Genomic DNA, 25,471 nt, shown 5'->3' with positions numbered 1-25,471 from the left:
CTCGTCTCTGGAGCAGTTGGCACGCTTCAACAGGGTCACAGTCCAGCTTTATCCAAATCGACAAGAGGAACGAGGCCACATGTTCCTCTGTGGACTTTGTCTCGTCAGGTGACGCTCACCAGCCGGACAGGGGCCTGCCCGCCAGCGTCAGAGCAAGGCTTGACACGCAGTCCGGTGATGATCACATCATTCATTCTGGTTTGTTCCAAGTCAGCCACTATGTCTTCCAAAACTGCAAACCCTTTGTCCTTTTCCTCATTAAGCAGTCGTAAAGCCTTCACCTCTTTAAGCAGGTTCCAGAATGGACTTTTGCTGGAGTCAAATGGCCGAAGTTTCCCCAGAAAGCAAATCCAACGCGTTCCTTTTCTCCTCGAAATCCTCCAAGGTTTGATTCTTCTTAAGGCCCATACTGGCAACAGGAATGTAATGCCACGCAACAGCCAGAGTCAGAGTAAAATCAGAGTGAAGGATTGTTGGTACTCGGCCTCCCCGTCCAAAAGGTCTGGGCATGTAAAAATGCAAATAGCTGGAGGGAGTCGCCCCGTTTAGGCTTGCATGCTCCTCTTGCTGCTGCCAGGTTTCTGTGAGACAACAAAAATCTATCTGATTATCCCAATTTAAGTCATTAACAAACACTTTGAAAAGAAAGATGTTTAATAAAGCACATTTAATTTTATTTTTTTTTTTTGCTTAATTTGAGTTATATTAATTTTAATTATATTATCATGATTAACATTATTTTCTAAAAATCATAAATATGGATTTCCACTCTTTTTGGTCTATCTCATAAAATCCCAGTAATTTACACTTTTTTAGGGGTAAGGACATAAAAATGAGAATAATTAGAATGGGTTTGAATACTTTTGGAGGCTCAACCTTCTGTGTTATCTGAAATCTGTTCTGCTTTTTGAAGATTTTGTCTATAAAAGGCTGAGTTTCAGTTGTTTTCAGCAGATATACTTGATAAAAACAGCGTCGGTGCAACAATCAAATTTAAGCAATGTCTTTTTGTTTTCTGTATTCTCTGGAGACACCTTTCCAGCTGATAAAAGAAAATGAATTCTGTGTTTTTCTAAACATCTAAAAAGCTCCAGTTAAATGAGGACACAATCGGTTCTCCAAACTTTGACTGTTTTCTAATATTCTCATTAAAAATTAAGACTGTTGTTTTGCTTGCTGACATTTAACTGAACAAATCTCCAATAAATAGGGATCAATAGTGAAAGTGATCGTTCATCACAGCCTCACATCTCCACGCCTTGTCCTGCAGCCATTAAGATGGCTGCACTTTAAGAATGAGGCTCTCGTTTTAGCATATTTTTATACCCCCATTAAAAAATGATTTCCAGCTCCCATTCCTCCTATTAAGGGGCTGAATCAGTGCATTAGTCTGTGCCTCTCTCTGTGACACAGCGTCTGAGTGGACCTTTCATCAACCGTCCTTCTTACAAGAGGTAGCCTGGGCTTCTTTGAGGACTATTTTCAGTGGCGGATTGATCCACGCTCGATGCTCTGAGGACTTTGGGGTCAATCAAAGTTCTCAGTGTGCGTTCTTGCTGAGGAAAGTATGTGTGAAACACTTATGGCCTCTTAAGCCTTTTTGAACAACAAAAAGAATCCTTCAGTTTGAAGATGAGAGCAGATGAAACATTTCTTCTTATGCTTTAGCGGCTCATCAAAATGCAGCAGAGTGGGCAGAATTTAACAGCAGTTAGAGCGATGCCTTGTTTTTCTGACCCTGTGTTTGCTTTGCAGGTGTCCACTGTGATAGCATGTGTGCCGAGGGCCACTGGGGGCCGAACTGCTCCTATAGCTGCACCTGTGAGAACGGGGGTTCCTGCTCCCCGGAGGATGGTACCTGCATGTGCGCTCCTGGATACCGTGGCACCAACTGCAGGAGAAGTAACTGCCTGTTTTTAACTCACCATTTGGTTCCACCAGCTTATGCTTGGCTGTTAATACTCTGTTTTTTCTGATCATCATCCTTAAAGATGATTGCATCTAAATTCTGAATTTAGGCTCATATTAAGTAAAAGATGTGAGGAGAAGTTATGGGTCAGGAGGTTAGAACAGATTTTCTGCAGTTTCATGAGCTTCTGCAGAATAGAAGACCATGAACGCCTTCATAGAAGCAGTGTAAATGAATCTGCTGTGATCGGCCTGTTTTCCAGTGTAGTCCTGTTTCTCTGACCGTGACTAACTGGATGTGCTCTCTTCGTCCTCTGGCATGGGAGCTGGCTCGGAGCTCGTCTGCCTGGCTGTGTGTTTCCTGGACGGGGCCGCCTGTGGAGCTGGTTGACAGTTGCCTTTTGTATCTATGCTTCTTTTTCTATGTCTGCTTCTGTCTACTTGAACCCCAGTCGGCCTCAGCAGATGGCCGCTCACACTGAGCCTGATTCTGCTGGAGGTTTCTTCCTGTTAAAAGGGAGTTTTTCCTCTCCACTGTCGCTACAAGCATGCTTAGTGTGAGGGATTGCTGAAGAGTCAATGAGTCGATGCAATCAACTGGTTTTCCTTAGATAGAAAACTTTGTATCAATTTGACTGTATGATCTGGTTGAACTGTAAAGTGCCTTGAGATGACTTGTGTTGTGAATTTGGCGCTATAGAAATAAATTGAATTGATCCCGGAACCATCAGAACCATCATTGATCAACAACTGGTAGAATCTCACTGAGCAGGGATTAATTCCAAGAAGCTCTGGACGGCTCTACATCTAGAGTTAGATTGATTGTTCTGAGTAGAACAGAAGAAGTGTTTACCTCAGAGTAGGAGATACTGTAGCTTCTCTGGGATGGTTCAGTTTTCCAAATGTTTGGAGGAAAAAGGAACATCCAGCCCGTAGTCAGTAACCAGTCCCTCTGAGGTTGTATCATGGTGAGGTCTTGGAGCAAACCTTCAGGACTTCTTCTTGATTCAAACGTGACTCTCATCTGGACCTCAGGGGAATGAAGACAGATTGCAGAATTAGGCTGGGCAATTCATTGCATCTGCAATATAGTAGCAATTAAAAAAAATGCTATTTTCAAATCACAGAGACTCAAATTTTGGTCACAATATATCTCCTTCCAGCCCTTTAGGTGGTGGTAATATAATTAAATTGGGGTTTGCTGTCGCACAGAAGGAAACAGAGAGTTGCACCTAGATCTATGAATTATAGCAGAAATAAGAACTTTTTCATCCAAATGTTACAAAAAGTCCTGCAACACTGGATTCTGGACAAGCAGGCTTTCAAGGTCAAAACTGAAACCCTGGAGGAAAACATTGACATGAAAATCGCAATAAAATCGCAATATTGGTTGAAATTGCAGTTTTGATTTTTGGCAAAAATTGTTACTCAGAACCTCTTTTTTTCATGTGCTTTTGGGTTTTTTTTGGTTTGCTCTGGGTTATTTTCTTCATGTTAGCTTTGACACATGGCTCTGCTTTCATTCTCTGCCCTCTGATCTTTCCTCTGACCTGAGATTCTTCTCCTAATGTATTTTACCTTAACAACCTGGACTCCTGGGGCTTTTTAAAGGGGATTATTTGTCTCATATCTTCATGTTGGATGTTTGAGGTTTTTCATCCATCCCTCATGAACCCAGAAAAAGGAGGAATCCTTGTCCAGTGCAACGACCTGTAAAATCCCCACCAGGCTGGGAGGAGAGACGGCCTTCCTACAACATCTCTGGAAGAGGTTTTGTCTATTTGCAGACTTTGTTCTTGCTGAGTCTGAGCACTGAGACCCACTCTGGATCTCTTCAGCTTCTCTGTGGATCAGAGCAGAAGATTTAGGACTTCTCAGTTCACAGTTTAAGCAATTATCTTAATGAGGAGATGCTGTAGTGAGAGCGAGGCAGGAGAGCAGCCTGCGAGGGTCTCCTCACCACTCAGAGCAACATCAATTAAAGCTAATTAAAGGCTTTAGGAAGATGTGTGGGTGTGGCTCTGCACTGGAAGGAAAATCCAGGCCAATGGAAACAGCAGACTGACCTAAAGGAACCAGAATCTCAGTTATTAGTCCTTTCAGCTGAACCTTGTCTCCTCTGCAGCCTGCTCTCCTGGTTTATACGGCCATCGCTGCAGCCAGTCGTGTCCTCAGTGCGTCCACAGCGATGAGGCGTGCCACCACGTTACCGGCCGCTGCAACTGTCTCCCCGGCTTCTTCGGCTCCCTCTGCAACCAAGGTCAGTTCTCCACAACTCTCAATGAAAAACTCCAAAATAAAATCCAACTGAACTCATGATGAATGATGCAACCAAAAACACGTCTAAATGTGATTTACAGTCCTTTAAGTAAAACCGAACTTGTTCCGAAGTTTATACATCTGATCCAGAAGGAGGATCATCAGAGCTGCACCGCAAATCAGAGGTTTCCATCCACTCCTCACCTTCGGGACTTTATCTCACTTTAACCTTTTCATGTTTCAGTTACACAATCTACGACAACAACCAAATCCGGGTGGTTGATTTTATGACGAACTAGAGGCTCATCATCTAAATATTTACATGGGAGGTGCTGAACCTGAACCTGATATGAACCTGATAAGGCTGAGGTCTGCTGACTTCGGCTAACAGAACTCAACAGAGGAGGGAGGATAGTGAAGGGAGGTGGGATAGAGGAGGGAGGATAAAGGAGGTAGGTAGCAGGAGGGAGGAGGTCCAACGATTGCAGAGAAGGTCTACCAATGTTGGGGAAGTCTTTCCTGCAGACTAATCTGCTATGCAGGAGTCCGGATTGTTCAGAATCACCATTTGACCCAAACTGTCCTCAGATGAAAAAAGTAGAAGGTTCCAAAATTAGTAGAAAAACATTTTGGGAGAGAAAAGTACTTTAACAATTACGTTTTATATGAAATCAAGTGATACGTAAAGTTATCAGAACTTAAGTTTCCCTTTAAGCAAATGGAGAATTAATACTATGTTAAAACTAAATGGATTAAAAAACATCTCACCCCAGCTGCTCTCAGCGTATAAATCAAAATCACATCATCAGCATAAGAACATTGCTGCTGCATTTATAAAATAAGAGTCTAGTTTTATGTAAATATGAGGTTTTTATAAATGCAAACCTCTGAAGCAGCCATGTCTGAACTCGTAGTTATGTTTATAAAACATCCCCCCACCCTCAGGGGGTATAAATAAATTTCTGCCTGACAAAAACACACAAAAGTAAATCACTTATAGCCTCACAGCTATTAGATTTAAGAAGAAACTTTTGGTACCTCTGTAAAGGTAAGATGTCATAGAATGGTTTTCTGGTGTCAGCACCATTGTAGCTTTGACCCTGCCTGAAATATTAGGGACAAAATACAAAATATTTTGCGTTTTTTGAACCTCGCCAAAATTTTCTTTGAAATAAACATTGCAAAACACTACCAAAATATTATTTATAGCACAAAAAAGTAGTACAGACTTTTAAATCTAAATGTTATGTAAAAATATACCAAATTTGGACTCAATCAGATGAATCATATTTATTTTAGAATGGTATTAGTGAGAAATTTCTTAGGCGGAGGGGCCATTTTGGCACATTTATCCAAAAATGTCACCAAACTGTGCCAAATGTGTTTTTTACATCAATACTGGGGGTTTGTTAAAATTACGAGGTCACGTAGCAGCTGGACCCACCGGTGGGTCCGTAGGGTTCTAGGAGTTAACTGTTTCTGGTATATTTAATGAGAAAACAAACAGATTTTGGTATAAATGAGTGGCCTGTATAAAGCTGCTGCTCCTAAAGGGCACAGGGGAGCAGGATGCCTCCTAGGAGCCTCCCACCGGACGGAGGAGAACCTGAGAAGGACCCAGAACTTTATTTCAGCTGCTGCAGCAACAAAGCCAACACTGGAAAAAATCTAAATCTGTATCAGTCATTGAGGAGGTAAAAGAGACATTTTGCCAATGGAACAAGACAATTTACATTTAAAATAAGAAAACACAATTAAATTGTCTTATTTCAAGTGCATTTTATCTAAATATATTATTTTAAGGGTTAAAAATACTCATTCAGTTGGCAAATCATCTCATTTACCTACTCAAATTAAGGTTAATACACTTAATTTAAGATTTTTTTTACTTATTTCTAGATTGTTTTTCCAGTGAAGTGCTGATCACTAGTTTAAAATGATTCTGCTCTATTTCAGCTTTATTTGAGTTTCTTTTTAATAGAGACTTAAACTGAGACAGATTTATTTTGTCATTTTGTTTAAAACAGCTCCAGACAATTTCATTTTTTAAAGTGCAGCCTTAAAAAACAGTAATAAAAACATTAAAATAAATAGTTATATAAACAAATGACTGTATATTTACAGTTCTAAAAAATTTTTTTTTTTTTTACTCATATGTCTTCTGCCGTACTTACCTTAAGTTTCAAATAAAAGCAGTGAATAAACCTCATGCTAGTTTGAATATCTTTAATCACAGTGTTTGTACTTCCAGGCCAAATTCCTCTGATTTTTACAGCCGGAAAAAGTCCAGACTTTGAGGTTTTTCTGAGTTTTATATGTCGCTCCATAACTTTCCACCTGAGATCTGCAGTCACTTCTCTACTGAGACGTTAAAATGTTTTGTTTGTTCTCCTGCAGCGTGCCGAGCTCGGCATACAGAACCCAGACCGTTTTATTATCCTGTCGATAAGACAGACGTGCAGCAGAATTGATTTTGTAATCAGTGCTTTCAGTTTGACTGTAGTGCGCAGGAGGTGAACCAAGCGGAGCTGCTAATAAATGTTCCACCTCCTGCACAAATGAAGCTTTTTCGTTGGGAAACCCTGACATCTTGTTAGCGTTGAAGCTGCAGCCTGCAAACACAAGCATGCCCATTCAATGTCTACATTTCATTAGCAATGAAAGAAATCCAAACCTTGAGCTCTCCATCTGTATGGCAATGTCTTTATTTTCTTTAAAGAGGCTTTAGTCTTCTCTATGTTCCACCCAGGGTCAGCGCCTCTGCTAAAGTCCTCCTAATTCTCTGGCGGTGACAGTGGCTGGCCTGGGGTCAGCTTCAGAGTGAATTTCTCAGTCAGCTGCAGAAAATTGTGCTGTGAAATATTCATCATCATTAAACATGAAAACCTTTTTTCGTTAAGCTCCATCTCTCTTTCTGCTGGACTTCGCTCCAGTTTGATAGTTCAAACCACATGAGGTGCTTCCACCTCTCCTCCAATTCTTTCAAATCACATTTTGTTCAGTTTACTTTTTTTTAAAGATCACATTCTGAATCTAATAAACAAAAACACCTTTGAGTGAATGCATGGAGTTATTGAGTCTATAGAACAGCTTTTCAGATGCAGAAGGAAGCAGCTACAGATGGAGAGGCTCAGGGATCAGGACAAAGAAGAACTTTTTCTGAGACTGACCACCTATGGTATCCATCTGACTTTTTATTCTCAGATTTTATGTTTCCACTGTCAGGCTCAGAACAAGAGGACCCAGTATTCAAGGTGGAAAAACAGTTAGATTTCTCCAAAACGTTCATTTAGAAAACAGAACTGCAGTGAAAAACGAGGACGTCTAAGGCAGGAACCTCTAAAGGGAGAGAACGCAGGTTAGTGACCACGTCTATCCGACAAAAAATTATAATGAACGCGTGAGTCATTAACCTGGTCTTATAGTTCAGTCCGAGCCCAGAGGTTGGTTCTAGCCTGACGGCTGCCAACAAGACTAGGCGATGCCACCTAGTGAGTCCCAGACGCTGAAGCCCCGGAGGTCAGATGACAGGCAGGAGATCGGAACCGAACAAAGGAAGGGAGGCAGGATAGTCCAGAGAGCGAGGCCTAAGCCACTGTCAATGATGTGCTTGAGAGTCAGAGCCAGATCAGAGTTTCAAGGACGAAGTCGGGAAAATGGCAGGCTCAAAGGTCCAGAGGCAGAACTGGCCAGGATCAGGCAAACAGAGCGATCTTAAGCAGCTGAGGCTGATCAGAAGGATTGTCTATTTATTCACCTCCACAGCAGCATTGTTGCGGCCGCGGCCGAGCCATGTCGTCAGGTCAGTCAAATAAAACTTCTCACAACACCCATTGGTCCGGTGTTACTTATAACTTCATCTAGCAAAGATAGAGAACAAACCTTTGACAGAAACTGCTGAGTTTTCGGCTCCATCAGAGCGCTTTAAGCTATGACCGCCTTCTCAGGCTTCTGCAGGTGAGGGCGATCTGAAGTTCTGTTTGATCTAAAGCTGTTCCTGCCTCTTGAGGCAGCTTCTTCAGGTTAGAGCTGCTGTAACCTTCATGTTAAACTAAAGGAGCTGCTTTCTGACCATGTAAGGAGGGGAAGATAAGGTTCTGTATTTTCCTGTCTCCACCAGCCAGGATTATGTATAGCAGCTCGACAAAAACTTCAGAGAAACTGCATCAACGGCATAACCAGTTAGAATGAATGGCTGGTGGGGGTACTTCCCACACTGCAAAAACGATCTAAAAATAAGTAAAAATGTCTTTAATTGAGTATATTTACCCTTAATTTGAGTAGGTAGATAAGATGATTTGCAAATGGAGTGAGCATTTTCACTCTCAAAATAAGATAATTAGACAATATGCACTTGAAATAAGGGTTAGGGTTTTTTTTCTTTGTTTAAATGTGAATTGTCTTGTTCCATTGACAAGGTTTTCCTAAATTCAAGAACAAATGCACTTAATTTAAGAAAAAATGACTTATCCAGATTTCAATTTTTTCAAGTGCAATAATACAGTGGATAATCGAAATAAAGTAACAATAAAGATTTTATGAAAATTAAGAATAAAGCTACAATTTCCTTGCAAACATCTTTAAAAAATGATAATATTTATGGCAAAAATGTAGCGGGCTGATTCAGGGCCCCCCCTCTATCCTGGGCCGGGGACAACTGACCCCGATCACGGGCGTGATCACAGCTATACTTTAACATCTCTGGGAGGAAGTGGATACACTCTGCTTTACAGATATATTATTGGAGGATTCTCCACTATGAGCAGCTTGTTTATGGTCAATCTACAGCATCTCAACCAGATTTCATCTTGGACTGTGACTTGGCTGTTATTGTAACATAAAGCTCAGAGATGAGCTTTATGTTTTGAGTTGGATTGTTGTTCAGTCCTAGCCTGGGTGCCATTCCGAACTTAGTCCCGCCCACAAGGTTTGAGGTCGGGAAGTTATACGATGATGGACAGATGATCAACAGTAACGTAATTAACCACGTGACCAAAGCGCGCTTGGGTGACAACAACAATGGCTGCCGCTGGAGAGTTGAGGTGTGTAGATCCTGCTATTAGGTCTGTTCTAGAAGATATCGACAGCAAATTAATTTTAAAAGAGGAACAGAGAAACGTGATCAAGGCATTTGCTGAAAAGAAAGATGTTTTTGGCGTCCTTCCTACGGGATTCGGCAAAAGTTTAATTTATCAGCTGGCTCCCTTGGTCGCTTCAACTCAGAACCTCTGGCGCAATGCCTTAACCACTAGGCCGCCACTCCCCAAAGCAGGCATTATCATGAAGGGTCTTGCCTAAGGGCCCACACTGGCAGCTCATTCCCCCCAGCTGGGATGCAAACTCAGGCTTCCTGTTTGCAGGATGGGTGACTTACAACTTGAGCTCACCAGCCACTAACTCGGTAAATGTGATTGTTACGTTTAAAAATGTAGGTTCATAAAAGAGAAACTGAGTCCGCACAGAATAGGGATTTTTGGCTTCTGCAGAAGGAGAGAGCCACGTTCAGCTACATCTACTCTCTGACTGACTTCTTCTGCAAAACCATTTTATTAGCAGATCATAACACATGGGGTGGGTTACAAAATAGTGTTCTTCTGACAAGGCAATTGATCAGGTCATAGGACAAAATGCTCCTCTGATTGAATCACAGAATAGAGTGGTCTCCTGATAGCTGTGATTAGCCTTGCACAAACATCAGCAATTTTCTACCACCGTTGCATGACAGTTTGCAGTAAACAGAGTGAAGCATCTTATTTCTTCAATGTTCCATATGCACATACATTAACTGTATAATCATCATTGAATAAACCTAACAGTGATCTAACAGGATACAGACCTCCTGGATGGGTCATTGATTAGCTTTTGGAATAATTATAGTTACCCAGCTCTCAATGGTTCATTATTCTAATTATAGACTTTGGCATCCTAAAGTTTTAGAAAAAGCTGCTAAACTTTTTTAGTCTGCTGTATTCAAAGACTTAATTTCATTTTTTTCTTATTTAGGTCAGATGTGCTGCTGTTTTAGATCTTTTAGCCTACTTCATGTTGCCAGATAGGTTCTACTAAGTGATTTCCTTTTGGCTTATGAGAAACTAACAAGTCCTGAGATTGGCTGTAAAAATGGACCCAAAATGTTGTTGAGACGTTACAGATGGAGTAAACCAGAGAGCAGAGAAGCTGAGACAGTCGTTTCTTTATTTTCATCCTCAAGCTACAAGAGGAAAGTTTGGAGCTCCCATTTCTGCTGATCCACCAGTTCAGATTACCAAGGAGTCTCTGAGTGGTTTCCTGGAAACGCTCCATCTGGAAATTCCCTTATTTTCTGGGAGACTTAAAAAAAATTATGTCTAAACATTAAATATGATGCCTGATATTTCAGAGAGGATTTAGAATCTCATTTCATTCAATCAGTTCCTGGATCAACAGAATAAAACTGACTCAGCTCAGCTAAGAAGAAACTAACAGGCAGTTTCTGCAACTTGGAAACGAACGATGTGTAAAAAGCAGGAAGAAATGACAGTAATCTGACAGAAATTGTGGATTTAACTCATTACACTGCAAAAAATCTAAATCTAGATAAGTCATTTTTTTTTTTAATTGAGGAGGTAAAAGAGACATTTTGCCAATGGAACAAGACAATTTACACTTTAAATAAGAAAACACTATTGCATTGTCTTATTTCAAGTGCATATTATCTAATTATCTGATTTCAAGAGTAAAATTACTCATTCCATTGGCAAACTATCTCATTTACCTACTCAAATTAAGGGTGAATACACTAAATTTAAGAAATTTTTACTTATTTCTAGATCGTTTTTGCAGTGTAAAATTTTAGGTCATGAAAGTCCTGTAAAAAGAAGTGGTGATTTATACTTATAATCAGACTAATTTGTTTGAGATAAAAGGAGCAGCATCCAGGTTGAAAATGTGTTTTGTTTGTTTTTTTTAACCAGAAAGTAGAGCAGAAGCAGCAAAAAGCTCCACTCCAGTTTTTCTTTGGTTAAAATGAACTTCCTGGTGCTCCGGGATGTAATATTCCTTATTCGCTCAGTTACACTAATAAAATATTGAGACGCGGTTACTGTGGAGTCTGAGAAGCCTGATGATAAATTCATGTGCTCAGCGCCTTTTTATTATTATTACCAATTAACATGAGCAGCTTACAGCAGCGATCAGCTCCGACTCCAGTCTGAGCTTATTAAGGAAATACTCACAGTCCAGAGTTTTATTCTCTGCGTCACAAACAGGCTGAAGATCCTCAACACTTTATTAGAACAGTAAAACAACATATGTTGAGCTGACATTATGAGCACATTTATAGACAGAGCAAAGAAACGCTTGCAACAACGTTTAGGTTTCTGACACTTTCAGTTCTATACAGTTTGTTTCTATAGTTCCAATTAATCAATTAATCTCAGACTACTTTATAGAGGCAATTCAACCAGATCATCCAGTCAGATTGGTTTAAAGTTTTCTATCTAAGGAAAAAAAGTTGATTGCATTGACTCTTCAGCAATCCCTCACACCAGTGTTGTTTTTGACAGACGAAAACTATTATTAGTCTTAGAAATATATTCATTATTCATTACGATATGTGATAGTTTTAGTCAGTTTTAGTCGACTAAAACTTAAAAATGTTTTATTCTACTTTTCGTCAGTTTTATGTTGCAAAAAAAAAGATAACCTTTAAAATTTCGAATAACAACCAGATTATTTACCAGACTGACAGCTCTTGCCTAGATACTATAATGACTGGGTATAGAATGCTGCCGTGCAGTTTATTATCTGCTGTTGGCAGAAAACTTTGATTTACAGAATCCAAATAAACTTTTATACGAATTAATGCTTTAAAAAAAAAAAGTGTCTCACAAAAGCTGTGAAAAATAGCAGATCTAGTTCAACACATCATATTGGTTAATATAGAAGACAGACAAGTGAACAAAATGTACAATAAAGGAATGATTTTAGACATACAAAGTTTCCATCCCAAAGCAAATACTTCCTGATCTACTATTAAATATGCATTACACATAGATCAATGAAATCTTCATTACTCTAAAAAAACAAAGAACAAAAACATTCTTCTTTCTATTTTGGCAATTTTAGCTTTATTTCTTCAATTTGCCCTTTTGTTACCATTGCTCAGGGGTCAAAGTAGATTTAAATTCACACAGTTTTGATATAAATACAAATACAGAGAGAACCTACATTATTGCCTTGTAATGGTGTGGCAATCCAGACCTAAATTGAATGAATATGTTAACTAAAATGTTGACATATTGAAAGGAAACAGACAATGTTTGAAAGACAATACAAGGAATCCTTTATGTCATATTCAAATAGATAGAAATGTAACTATAATAGAAATATTTAAAGATCTATGTACCTTTTCACCTCGCTCTTTATCCAAAAATAAACAGAATTCAATGAAATATTTTCTTTGGATATAATTTAGGGCAGAGATGTCAAACTGGTTCCAGAAAGGGCCGTGTGGCAATAGCACACCAGACTCCAGTCATCTCATCAAGGGGGTCCAATCTGAACATAATGACTTGATATGAATGGAGTCTGGTGTGTTATTGTTTGGTTGGAAAGAAAACCTGCAGCAACACGGCCCTTTCTGGAACCAGTTTGATCACGGCAACGTAGAACCTGCGGAAGATTCCCTCCCCTCCTTATTTTAACATTTATTGTCCCAGACTTATGAAATTCATACCACAATCACAGAGAACAGGTATGATTATGTGGATAAACTTGCATAATTGTAAGAACATTATTTCTCAAACCTAGCAGGGGAGGGAGATCTTGGCAACTTAGAACCTGCAGAAGATTCCCTCCCCTCCTTATTTTCACATTCCCTCAAATCGTGTTGTCTTTGCCGGTTGTTGCTGTTCAGAACTCTGTCACTTGCTCCGCTGGTTGCGCAACTCAAGTCGACAATGAAATCGCATGTGCCCTCTGGGCCACCGTAAGTTATTCCAGGCTACTCGTAAGAGCAAAGCCTGCCAAATGTTGAAAAGGCAATATTATTGCCATTACTGTTAATATATAGTAGAAATTTACACATTCAGTGATAAAATGTTACAGGGGATGGTATGGGGGCATGGTCATTTAAGAAGGGGGGATGCCATCCTCCCTCATCCCCCCTAAACTCGAGTACTGCCTATAACCTCTGTTTATCTCCATTTTGGAAAGGTAAGGTGCCTTGAAACAGGAGGAAATGGCAGAAAGTCTGTTTAGCTTCATTTGGTTCTGAGATTACCAACAGGCCCATCTAACTTTTAACTATCAGAAGATTCTGATTCCTGTGGCCTGCATGGCCTTCCATCCATAGGGTCTCTCTGATGTGGCTGGCTGAGAATCCTGAGGCCCGTACCACTAAGCGAGCTCAGCATAGTGGGGTTACTCCCAGCCTTTCCCGTCTAACCAATCCACAACAATGGGAATCAGGATTAAACTTGCTAACTCAATCATGCTTTGACTGATCATGAATCTGTGATTGTGCACGTAAAAATGGGCAGGTCCAAGGTAGCAGACCGATTACAATCATGAGAGCACAAATTCTCCTGTGAGCAACAAAAACTGTATAGAAATACGAAGAGGAACAAAGTCTAAAAGAAACGTCCAACATGGTGGCGGCATGAGAAAGACGCCGCATATCAAAGGATTGCTGATGGAGTAAATGCCCATGTTAAACATCAGTGACATATAACACAGGCCTGGAAATTTGGTGAATGTCATAGCTAATATTTTCTGAACGTCAAAAAGACCAAAGAGATTATGATCAAGTTCAGGAAATCCAGACCGACCCACACGCCCCTCCTCATCAACGACTCGGCTGTGGAGGTCGTCAGCAGCACTAAGTTCCTGGGGGTGCACATCACTGACAACCTCAGCTGGTCACCCCACATCTCCTCACTGGTGAAGAAGGGCCAGCAGCGCCTGCACTTCCTGCGTTGGATGTAGAGAGCATCCCTCCCGCCCCTCATCCTTCAGACCTTCTACAGAGAGACCATCGAGAGCCTGCTGACCAGCTACATCTCCATCTGGTCTGGGAGCTGCAGGGCCTCTGACTGGAGGTCTCTACAGAGGGTGGTGAGGACAGGGGAGAAGATCACGGGGGCGCCGCTCCCCTGCATCAAGAACATTGCGGACACACTGGAAAAAATCTAAATCTAGATAAGTCCTTTTTTTCTTAAAATAAGTGCATTTGTTCTTAAATTGAGAAGGTAAAACAGACATTTTGCCAATGGAACAAGACAATTTATATTTAAATAAGGACACACAATTGCATTTTTCTTATTTCAAGTGCATTTTATCTAAATATCTTATTTTAAGAGTAAAAATACCCATTCCATTGGCAAATCATCTCATTAACCTGCTCAAATTAAGTGTAAATGCACTCAATTTGAGAAATATTTACTTATTTCTAGTAGGGTTGTCACGATACTAAACTTTTCAACTCGATACCGATATTAAGGAAAATATTCAATACTCGATACCATTTTCAATACCACAAGGATAAAAACTCCAAATTTCAACAGAAATATTTTGATTAATACTTAAAATACAATAAATAAATACAATAAACAATAAGAACAATATTTTGAGGTTGTTTGCTGTGCACAGTATTAAGCAAGCTTGATTAAAAAACTTAAAAAATTTAAAATTAAGTTTTCCTTACTTTGCTATGCTTTGGACACATAGCAATGACACTAGCCAAACTGGTTAAGAAACAAAAATCATTCTCAGCAGCTGCACCTGTTACAAAAAAAAGTCTGAAACTGAAAAGTGCACAGAATTATTCAATCACACAGTGTTCTGAAAGTGCATTTTCCTCTATTCTGCACTTTAGATGAATGACATTTTAGGTGCCACTGGTGGTAGCACTGTATCGATACTTTTGAAAATGAGTATTGTATCCGGATACAACGTTTCAGTATCGATACTTTTTTGAGTATCGATACTTTTGACAACCCTAATTTCTAGATCGTTTCTCCAGTGCAGGCGCTATCCCAGGCTCACCAGATCCTCTCTGACCCCACCCACCCCAACCACGGACTCTTTTCCCACCTGTCGTCCAGCAGAAGGTTCTGCAGCACCTTCTGCAGAACGACCAGACTACTAAACAGTTTCTTCCCCCTGGCCATCAGACTGCTTAACGCCACATAACACTCCTCCCCCCATGGACATGGACAATACCTTAGTTTAGTTTTGTCTTCAATTTAATGTTTCATTTTCAATAACTCTTCAGTGCAATATTCAATAACTCAGTGCAATATATATGTATATATACTCTTACCCTGTATATAGCTGGCTCTTACTCATAGAAAACATATTTATTGTCAGGAATAAAGTCTGTTACACTGGTAGCCAAGTAATCGACATTTCGTTGTCAAGATTCACCTTGTGTTTCTTGTGCAAAGACAATAAAAGAAGTCTAAGTCTAAGTCACTCTAAGTTCTTTAACCCAGGATCTGGCTGTTCTCCATGAGCTGCGTTTGTCAGGATGATGTTGATCGTTTATTGTTTGGTTGGAGGCTCCCTCTGATCTGCCTGCAGCTGAACACAAACCAGCTGCAGCATCTCTTCTATTTAATGGGCTGTTAGAAATGTCATCATTAGCATTCCCTCCTCCAACGTAACACTTAGCAGTGTGTGACAGTTAACTTTGAATCAAAGCACATAAACCTTACATGGGAATGATCAGGAGAGGATAATTAGCAGAAGAGGGCCGCTCTCTGTTCGCTTCATTAACTCATATTTTAGCTAGGGTTTGCATCATTCTGTTTCTCCACTAAGTTCCTCACAAACTGTCAGAAAACTCTGAAGGACCTCAGTAAAGTTGGTTATTTCTTTATTCTTGTTGCCCCAAACTGAGCAGATTGTCTAGAACAGCTGATGATCTATCTGATCGAATTCAGTTTGTTCATGTTAATGATAGATCTTCAACACGCTCAAAGGTTACCTGTGGAGTACCACAGGGATCAGTGCTAGGACCAATTCTCTTTACTTTATACATGCTCCCAATTGGTAGAATTATTAGACAGCATGGGATTAATTTCCACTGTTATGCTGATGATACCCAGCTATATCTGTCTATAAATCCAGATGAAGCTAACCCATTACATAGATTACAGGCATGTCTTGAAGACATAAAAACCTGGATGACTCTTAACTTTCTGCTTCTGAATGCAGACAAAACAGAAGTTATAGTCTTTGGACCAGAGTCTCTGAAAAAGAAACTGATTAGCCAGTCACTTCATTTGGATGGGATTAAACTGATTTCAGATAATAAAGTAAAAAATCTTGGTGTTGTTTTTGATCAGGACCTGTCATTTAAATCCCACATCAAAGAGGTTTCTAGAATTTCCTTCTTTCATCTGAGGAACATTGCAAAAATTAGAAATATCCTGTCCAGGGGTGATGCTGAGAAACTAGTCCATGCATTTGTTACTTCAAGGCTGGACTATTGTAATTCTTTACTATCAGGAAGTCCACAAACTGTAGTTAAAAGCCTTCAGCTGATCCAAAATGCTGCAGCCAGAGTTCTAATGAAAATTAAAAAGAGAGATCATATCTCGCCTATCCTGGCTTCTCTTCATTGGCTTCCTGTTAAATCAAGAATAGAATTTAAAATCCTCCTTCTCACATATAAAGCCTTAAATGGCCAAGCTCCATCTTATATCAGAGATCTGATTGTTCCTTATGTTCCTAACAGAGCACTTCGCTCTCAATCTGCAGGTTTACTAGTGGTTCCTAGAATTTCTAAAAGTAGAATGGGAGGCAGATCTTTTAGTTATCAGGCTCCTCTCCTGTGGAACCAACTACCAGTTTTAGTCCGTGAGGCAGACACCCTGTCTACTTTTAAGGCTAGGCTTAAAACTTTCCTTTTTGATAAAGCTTATAGTTAGAGTGGCTCAGGTTATCCTGAGCTATCTCTATAGTTATGCTGCTATAGGCTTAGACTTTTGGAGGACATAGGGACCCCCATTTCATCATTCTGCTTCATTCTCTCTCTGTTCTCCTATTCTGCAGAATCTGTTAGTTCAATCTCTAACCTTCTGCTCTCTCTGCTTTTCCTCAGAGTAGCTTTGCCTCGTCTGTTCCTGTTTGGCTGTGACGTCATCCTGGAAAGAAACATCAGCTGTGCTGCTTCTATCAACACCCTTGTTTATAGATGTTGGAGATCGGCCTGTTTTCCAGTGTGGTCCTGTTTCTCTGACCGTGACTGAGTGGATGTGCTTTCTTCGTCCTCTGGCATGGGAGCTGCCTTGGAGCTCGTCTGCCTGGCTGCGTGTTTCCTGGACGGGGCCGCCTTTTACAGCTGCTTTTTGTATCTCTGCTTCTGTCTCCTTGAACCCCAGTCGGCCTCGGCAGATGGCCGCTCACACTGAGCCTGGTTCTGCTGGAGGTTTCTTCCTGTTAAAAGGGAGTTTTTCCTCTCCACTGTCGCTACAAGCATGCTTAGTGTGGGGGATTGTATTTGAGTCAATGAGTCAATGCAATCAACTGGTTTTCCTTAGATAGAAAACTTTGTATCAATTTGATCTGGTTGAACTGTAAAGTGCCTTGAGATGACATGTGTTGTGAATTTGGCGCTATATAAATAAACTGAATTGAATTGAATTGAATTGAATTGAATTGATGAAGCTGTATGAATCCAGCTGCTGTTCCACATTATTAACAGAAGATAGAGGATTTATTTTTTTTATTTTTTTTATCTGTTCTGCAAAGTGTGCTCATGAATCTGCTGCTGCTCAGATGTATTCTGATACTAAATCAGCTCTTCCTCAGAACTTCCACGTTATTCTACAGATAACCGTTTTTAGAGTCGAAGGGAAATCACATTTAAATGTCAAATCATTCTGGCTTAAACATGTATATAAATGTGCTCTTTATCAGACGATAATGAAATTTAGAAACTTTCTATTTTAAAAAAATCCTGTCTGAAAATCTTAGAGAAATGTTTTCATTATTTTATACAGGACAGTTAGTTATACGTCAGGTTGTACACCTCAGTTCGACCAATCATATATCAACAGTAGAGACTGACATTTTTTTTCGGGAATCCCGTGGGATTACCGTGGGATGGGAGTCAGTATTAGTAACGATCATGTGATTGGGACGGTACAGGATTAAACATTAACGGGAGCAGACGGGAGCGGGAGCAAACCAATAGTAACTAAAAAAACTAGGATCGATGCCAAAAAATAAAATAAAATAGAAAGAAAAAACAGTACTGGCGCCACCATTTTGTAGATTTTTTCCTTGAAGCCTACACTATAATGCGAGTCGAAAAAACTACACGACCCAAAAACCAACAGTGCTTCCGCTCTGAGTTTTTCACCCGCGCTCAAAAACAAGAATGGGAGTGGTGCAGGAGCGGGAGTCATTCTGAATGGGAGCGGGAGTAATTTCACCAGGAGTGGGACGGGACAGGATTTAGATTTCTACTCTGGCCCGGGATCGGGACGGGACACAATTTTTTTTCTCTGGGAGTGTGACGGGACAGGAGTGAAAATCCCCTCCCGTATCAGTCTCTAATCAACAGTCAACACCAAACCAAGCTTCTGCCGCCCTGGCGTCCTCTTCCACAACATCTTCAGCCCACTTTCCTTTTCTAAATAAAAAATGGATGACAGAGGAGACTCATCCACGACCTCCGACACTAAACTCTCCTCCTCTTGCGTGTTTCCGCTGTCCATAGCGTTCCTTGACAGCGTCGTTTCTCAGTCACCAATTTAGTGCTACTTGCTCCCAATGGAATTTCCCATTGGGAACCTACTAGCAATAAGTTGCTAACTGGTTTGCAAGATGCTTCCTACAAACCGGCCACAACCAAACTTGCTTGCGAACCTTCCGCCACAACAATCCCGCCCCCTTAAAAAACGACCAATCACATTCACTTTATTCACTTGTGTAAAGTCGGGCACCACTCGGGAGAATTCGGAAATGCGACAATTGGAACAGCCATATCCCTACGACTTTAAGGGTTGAAACGTTCTTAACAGTCCTCCAGTTTTGCGTTTTCAGAATTACAGGTCACTCTTCACAAACGTCTTATTCCCACAGAGCTAACAGATGAATCTCCTGTGACTTTAGAGTTATTTTTCCAGTATTTAGAGGTTGGTGATTACTAGCTGTGGTCAGACGGGGGACAGATGAGGAGAGCTGCAGGATGCACCACCATCACAACTCTGACTAACTTTGTGAACACAGCACAATAAACTGAATCCCAGGAGCAGTAACAGAGCGACGGAAACTGACTGATTAGACATTCTTTAGTTTTGAAACCAGGGACCATCTTGTAGCAAGGCAACAGTGCCAACAGCTCCATCATGCAGCCTCATGTCTGTAAATGAGAACTTAAAACTGCGTTCTTCTGGTTCCTGATCTGATAGAACACACCATTTCATAAAGGTCAGTTATTATTCAGTAGGAAATTGTAATGAAGTTGATTTTTGAGGGGGTTCTGTTTCCTGGTACTCTGACTGGATGTGTGGACTCCTGTGGTGTTTCAAACACTGAGGACATTCTCTGCTGTGTCCCTATCTACAGTGTGTCCCAGTGGGAAGTATGGCAAGGCATGCTCTGAGGCCTGCTTCTGCACCAACAACAGCACCTGTAACCCCATCGATGGCTCGTGTCAGTGCTACCCTGGATGGATCGGAGAGGACTGCTCCAAACGTGAGTCAGAGACTGTTTAGAAAGCCTGGAGGCTTTTAAGGTGGTCTTGGAGATCAGTTTACACTGAGGCTTTGGTTTTCCTGAGGTAGTTTAGAAAATGACTCCCAGCATCCTGATGTGACCCCGGTTCACCCCTTGGTTTAGTTGAGGGCTATCCAACAGCGAGGAATCAGCTGATGTGTGACTTGGTTCTTCACATCCCTCTGGCAGCGTGTCCTGCAGGGTCATGGGGTCCAGACTGCACCCACCTGTGTAACTGTCATAACGGGGCGGAGTGCAGCGCCACGGATGGAGAGTGTACCTGCAGCCCCGGATGGACCGGACTCTACTGCACGCAACGTATGCCTCCACAAAAACACACATCTCTGCATTTCTACACAAATTAACACTTTACATTGACTGACGTTTACCCTAACGCTGGCTATGAGGATATATTTCTATCCTTTACCTAGAGTTAATTCACACAATAACTCTAAAGCTCTTAACTCACCCTAACATTAAAAAGGAGGCTCTGCCACATGGGGACCAGACTTTGTTCTCTAGAAGTCCTGGTGGTCCTCAGAAGGTCAGTAACATAGCAGTAAACACACTGATACAGACCGGCTCCTCATTACTGCTCTGCTTTGGTTAGCTATAACAACTGCACCATCTAGTGGCCAATTGTTAAACTGCATTAACAATGATCTGTGATCAATGATAAAGTGAATTTCTCCCCTGTGAGATCACTAAAGTCTATTAATCAATCAATCAATCTGAAAACCTGTAGAAGAGATTTGGCTGAGAAGCCCACATATTTAACTTGTCTGAACTCTCTTCAGAAACAGATAAAATGACCGGTGGTCTTGATAAAGATAGTTGTTAAGAACCAGGCTTTATACAGAACTTTATACAGAACCTCCCAAAATTATTTATATGTGTAAAGTTTCCACCTGTTACAGTCAAAGCAGAAACTTCAATGTATTTGATGAGATTTTATTGGAGTGAAAATCCCAGCAAAGTACAGTGATATTTGTGGAGTGCATGACTCTGACATGGGAGGAAAAGGAGACATTGGTTACAGAATATTTTTAACTAATCAGAAAAGTGTTGGATCCTTTGCTCTCTGTTACCCCAAAGATCAAATCCAGTGTAGGTACCAGATCGGCGCGAGGCCCCGTCCCTTCTGATGACATCATTAAATAGCAACACCACTCAGACAAACTGCATGGCACCTGTTTAATGAAGATCAGACCTCTCCTGGAGTCTAAACATATTATTTCCAATATTTGCTCCTATTTTATGTTTCATCGTCGATCTAAAGTAGCCAAAGGTAGAAAAGGATCATTGTCAGTCTTGAAGCAAAGCACTGCGTTCTAAGACAGACTGACCTCTGCCATTTAACAAGGAGACACTAAAAGTCTCAGCTTATTTTTATTCTTTTTATTAAGATCTGAGGGAAAATTAAACACCTTAAAAATGACTTTCATAGAGACTTTAGACAAAGAAAACAAAAGTTATTCTACGAACGGTTGCTGTTGAAAAGAAGTTATAAGCAGTGCAGCTCAATACGACTAACTGACTGAGCTAAAAGAGGCTTTTAGGTTAGGGGTCGTCAATGTTTTTAAGGCCAAGGGCCCCCAAACTGATGGCGAGATGGAGCGAGGACCCCCTAATTATATATTGTATGAAATTGCTTTACATAAAACTGATCCTATAGTCACTCTATTACATATGGAGTAATGTAAAGAAAGTCATTTCTCCCTGGTATTATTAAAGTATTTCTGCTTCCTGGTTAATGGGACAGGTGTTGTGAATGAAACGGTGCCCAGCTTCAAAGAGCTCCTGTGTGTCTCTGAATGTGTGCATTGATGACTCAAAGACATCTTCTGCCTCCATTTATCTGTTTACTACAGTGTTAAATTCATGTTAATGTGGATTTAAAAACATTTTAATTAGTAAAAATTGCAGTTGGGAATATATATATATAAAAAGTCTAATCAACCAAAACTTTCACAATCCCTATGCAGTACTTCCGTGGACCCCCTAGGCGATGCTGACCCCCTGTTGAAGACCTCCAATTCAGGTCATGTGGCAATGTTATGCTGCTAACATAGTGTAACACACTGGCATGCGCAGGACCGCAGCAGATCTGGTACTGACACCGGTGCTAATATTTAACCGTCAGGAGCGGCCAAATTAGTAAACAGAGTCTAGGTATTTATAAGTCAGAGTTATAGAAAGAGCCGCACATGACCCTGAACCCATCATCCTCACAGCAGAACATGGTGGCAGCAGCATTATGCTGTGGGGATGTTAGTTAACTAAAGTTAAAAACCATGAATTAAGCTTTTTATTTCACAGTTGTCGCTTCTTTGCTTTTGTCTGTCATATAAACTCAAAATAAAAAAGAAAAGTAAAGCCTGTAGGTGTGAATGTAATGATTTTATCAAGGGTTCTGACCCACATGCAGAAAACCAAAACAGAGAGACCAGGGAAAAGTTTAACAGGTTTATTTAGAAGGATGTGTAGAAGTCCAGTGCTGCTCTGAACACTGTTCAACCGGAACTGTCTCTGACTCTTATTGACTCCAGTCGGTGTGGGATGTTATTGTGATTGTTCGATGGAGGCCAGACAGGGTTTACCCAGATTGCGATTGCTCCTTGGGGAACGGAGAGGCTGGCTGCCACTTAGATTTCCTGCGGTACTTGAACGGGTTGTTGTGGAGATGAATCCCCTGCTCAGAGAGAAGCCTCAAACGATCCTTGGGGAAAAAGGTTGATCCAAACCACAAACTTGAATCCTCAGCTCAGTTTGGTTCTCAGAAGATCCTTCCAGGGGAGAGAAGGTCCGAAATATCCAGTTTGCAGGATGACTTCCTGCAGAGAGGCAAAGACAAAAACAGCGAGATTAAAACTCAGGCAGACAAAACTCAGTTTGACTCAGCAAAACTCAGCTTGGCTAGAGTACCCAAAACTGGCAAACACTCTGGCGTCGAGGTAGTGGCCGTCAGCAGCTTAAGAACACTCCGTTAATGAGGAAACCCTCCGCAGGTGTGTGAGGAGGCCAACCAGAACCAGGCACCGCCTGGTGGAGGAGGGAAGACAAACACAAACCACACAGACTGGAATCCTAACAGTGAATACTTTTGCCAGACAATATATTTATGAGCTTAAAAAGCTAAAAACCACTGTTATTATGAAACTGACAGAAATCGTTTAGCTTTCCCGCATCTTTAATCAGGTGTTTGATGATTAGCTGCTTTCTTTACTGCTTTTGTTTCAGAAAGTCAAACCAAAATTATCAAAAGTTTGACAAATGGATTTAGTCTTCCTGCCTTGATTGAAAGATAAATGATAAGATGACCAAAGTGCAGCGACCCAAACCGGTTCCATCATGAAGCACCAACAGATCCGGTTCTGCTTCCTCGCATCTCAGCAGAATCTCTGTGGTTGTTAAAGTCTGAACTGGTTCTGGTTCTGCTGTGACAGATCCGATCTGATTCCACACGTTCAGACTGTAGGAAACGCTTAAAGGCAGACTGTGTGTTTCCGTGCAGGCTGCCCGTCAGGCTTCTATGGGTCTCAGTGTTCTGAGGTGTGCCGGTGCCAGAACGGAGCCGACTGCGACCACGTCTCGGGGCAGTGCTCATGTCGGACCGGCTTCATCGGGCCCAGCTGTGAGCTCAGTGAGTCTTCACCTGCCCTGTTTCCCATCAGCTCTGTCAGGATGCATGCGTGACCTCGGCTGCTGTTTTCCAGAGTGTACTTCAGGAACGTTTGGATACGGCTGCCAGCAGCTGTGTGAGTGCATGAACAACGCCACATGCGACTACGTGACAGGAACCTGCTACTGCAGCATCGGCTTCAAAGGGATCCGCTGTGACCAGGGTGAGGACTGGCAGGCTTGATCTGCGGCAGCATCCTGAAACACAGAAAGGATGTTTGGTGCATCGTTCCACACTTGAAGGAAAACCTCAAATCTGCTGATGCACGGCGGTGGAGGAGTCATGCTTTGGACTTGTTTATACCATGTAGTCCCAAAGTAGAATAACGTACCTCTCCTTAGCTTGTTATCATAATATTGTAGTTTGAGCTTTAACTGTAGAATTATAGCAGAACTGTTTATCAAATAAAACAGTGACTTTAATTGAAGTAGTATTAAGATCACCAAACGAGCTTGAAGCCAAACTAAAATGGCTTTGATCAGGAAAGTTTCCTTCTGAATTAAATGATGCTGTTTTTCCTCAGCTGCTCTGATGATGGAGGAGCTGAACCCCTACACCAAGATCAGCCCGGCGCTGGGGTCCGAGCGCCAGTCGGCGGGCGCCGTCCTCGGCATCATCTTCCTGCTGCTGCTCATCATGGCCATGCTGGCGCTGGTGGTCTGGTTCCGGTTCCGACAGAGAGAGAAAGGCCAGCAGGCCCCCAGCGTCACCTACACCCCCGCCCTGCACATCAACTCCACCGACTACTCTCTGTCAGGTAGGCTATGCCCGCCCACACCTCATCTGTTCCCCTCTCCCTCAGCAAGTCATTTGGATCAGAACCAGACCCAGAATCTCAAGGCTGGGTTTCACTGAAGACCTTGAAGAAGATGCTCCTAATTTCTCACAGTTTTTTGCTTGTTTTATTGGTTCTGTGGTGGTTTGGGAGCAGACCTCCTGATCAGGTCCTCATTTCTGTGTTTTCCTTCCAAAATGATCTTAATTAACGTTCATCTGCTTCTTAAACACTGGAAAAAATTCAAATCTAGATAAGTAATTTTTTTCTAAAATAAGTGCATTTGTTCTTGGATCGAGGAGGTAAAAGAGACATCTTGCCGATTTACATTTAAAATAAGAAAACACAATCCCATTGTCTTATTTCAAGTCCATTTTATCTAATTATCGTATTTTAAAAGTAAAATACTCATTCCATTGGCAAATCATATCATTTACCTGCTCAAATTAAGGGTAAATACTTAATTTAAGACATTTGTACTTATTTCTAAATCGTTTTTCCAGTGAAGGTTTTCTTGGTCCAGAGCTGCTTCTCTTCGGTTGTAGTCCAGTTCTTAAGCATCCGTAGAGGAGATGGTTTTATACTGCTTTTATTTTGGTGGACTGGAAGTACAACAGAGCAAACTAAGGTCTGATCAGAGGTGTTGCTCCTGTGGTTCCATGGTAACGCTGTAGAGCTGTAGATGTTAATGCTCTGTGGCAGCAGGGCTGCAGTGTGCAGGTCTGCTCTCCTCTGCAGACTCCTCCACCGGTAACAGCGCCGCAGTCGGCTGCTTCTCCAACCCCAGCTACCACACCCTGGGGCCGTGCACGTACGCCGCGCACTACGCCAAGCCAGACAAGAAGGTGGGTGGAGAACCAAAACCCCACTGACACCTCCAGCTCCTCTCTAAGTCCCCTTCTAGTTTCCTCTCTAGGTTCCTCTGTAAGTTCCTCTTAATGTCCCTCTTTAGATCCCTCTCTATGTCTCTCTCTAAGTTCCTCTCTAGGACTCTCTCTAGGTTGGTCTCTAGTTCCTCTCTAGGTTCCTTTTTAGGTTGCTCTGTAGGTTCTTTTCTAGGTCTTTCTCCAAGTTACTCTCTAGGTCCGTCTTTAGGTTCCTCTCTACATTCCTCTCTAGGTCTCTCTCTAGATCCC

General features: G+C 41.4%; 1 protein-coding gene across 3 annotated transcripts in view; it reads left to right on the top strand.

Annotated features, from left to right (window-relative positions):
- Nucleotides 1-25,471, top strand: part of LOC119797687 (multiple epidermal growth factor-like domains protein 11) — a 196,484-nt gene that overhangs the window by 159,592 nt on the left and 11,421 nt on the right. Inside the window, exons 14-21 of one of the 3 annotated variants that reach the window (XM_038306857.1) lie at nt 1,756-1,902; nt 4,034-4,168; nt 19,729-19,857; nt 20,068-20,196; nt 23,393-23,521; nt 23,595-23,723; nt 24,084-24,317; nt 25,041-25,180. In XM_038306857.1, the coding sequence (XP_038162785.1) occupies nt 1,756-1,902; nt 4,034-4,168; nt 19,729-19,857; nt 20,068-20,196; nt 23,393-23,521; nt 23,595-23,723; nt 24,084-24,317; nt 25,041-25,180 (1,172 nt within the window). Of the gene's footprint in view, nt 1-1,755; nt 1,903-4,033; nt 4,169-19,728; nt 19,858-20,067; nt 20,197-23,392; nt 23,522-23,594; nt 23,724-24,083; nt 24,318-25,037; nt 25,181-25,471 lie in introns of all 3 variants that reach the window. The other 2 variants (XM_038306856.1, XM_038306858.1) reach the window with 2 other exon arrangements.

This window comes from Cyprinodon tularosa, unplaced genomic scaffold (assembly GCF_016077235.1).
Source record: "Cyprinodon tularosa strain WSP-4 unplaced genomic scaffold, ASM1607723v1 ctg595, whole genome shotgun sequence".
NCBI classification, from domain to species: Eukaryota; Metazoa; Chordata; class Actinopteri; order Cyprinodontiformes; family Cyprinodontidae; genus Cyprinodon; species Cyprinodon tularosa.
This window is presented reverse-complemented; position numbering and strand designations above follow the sequence as displayed.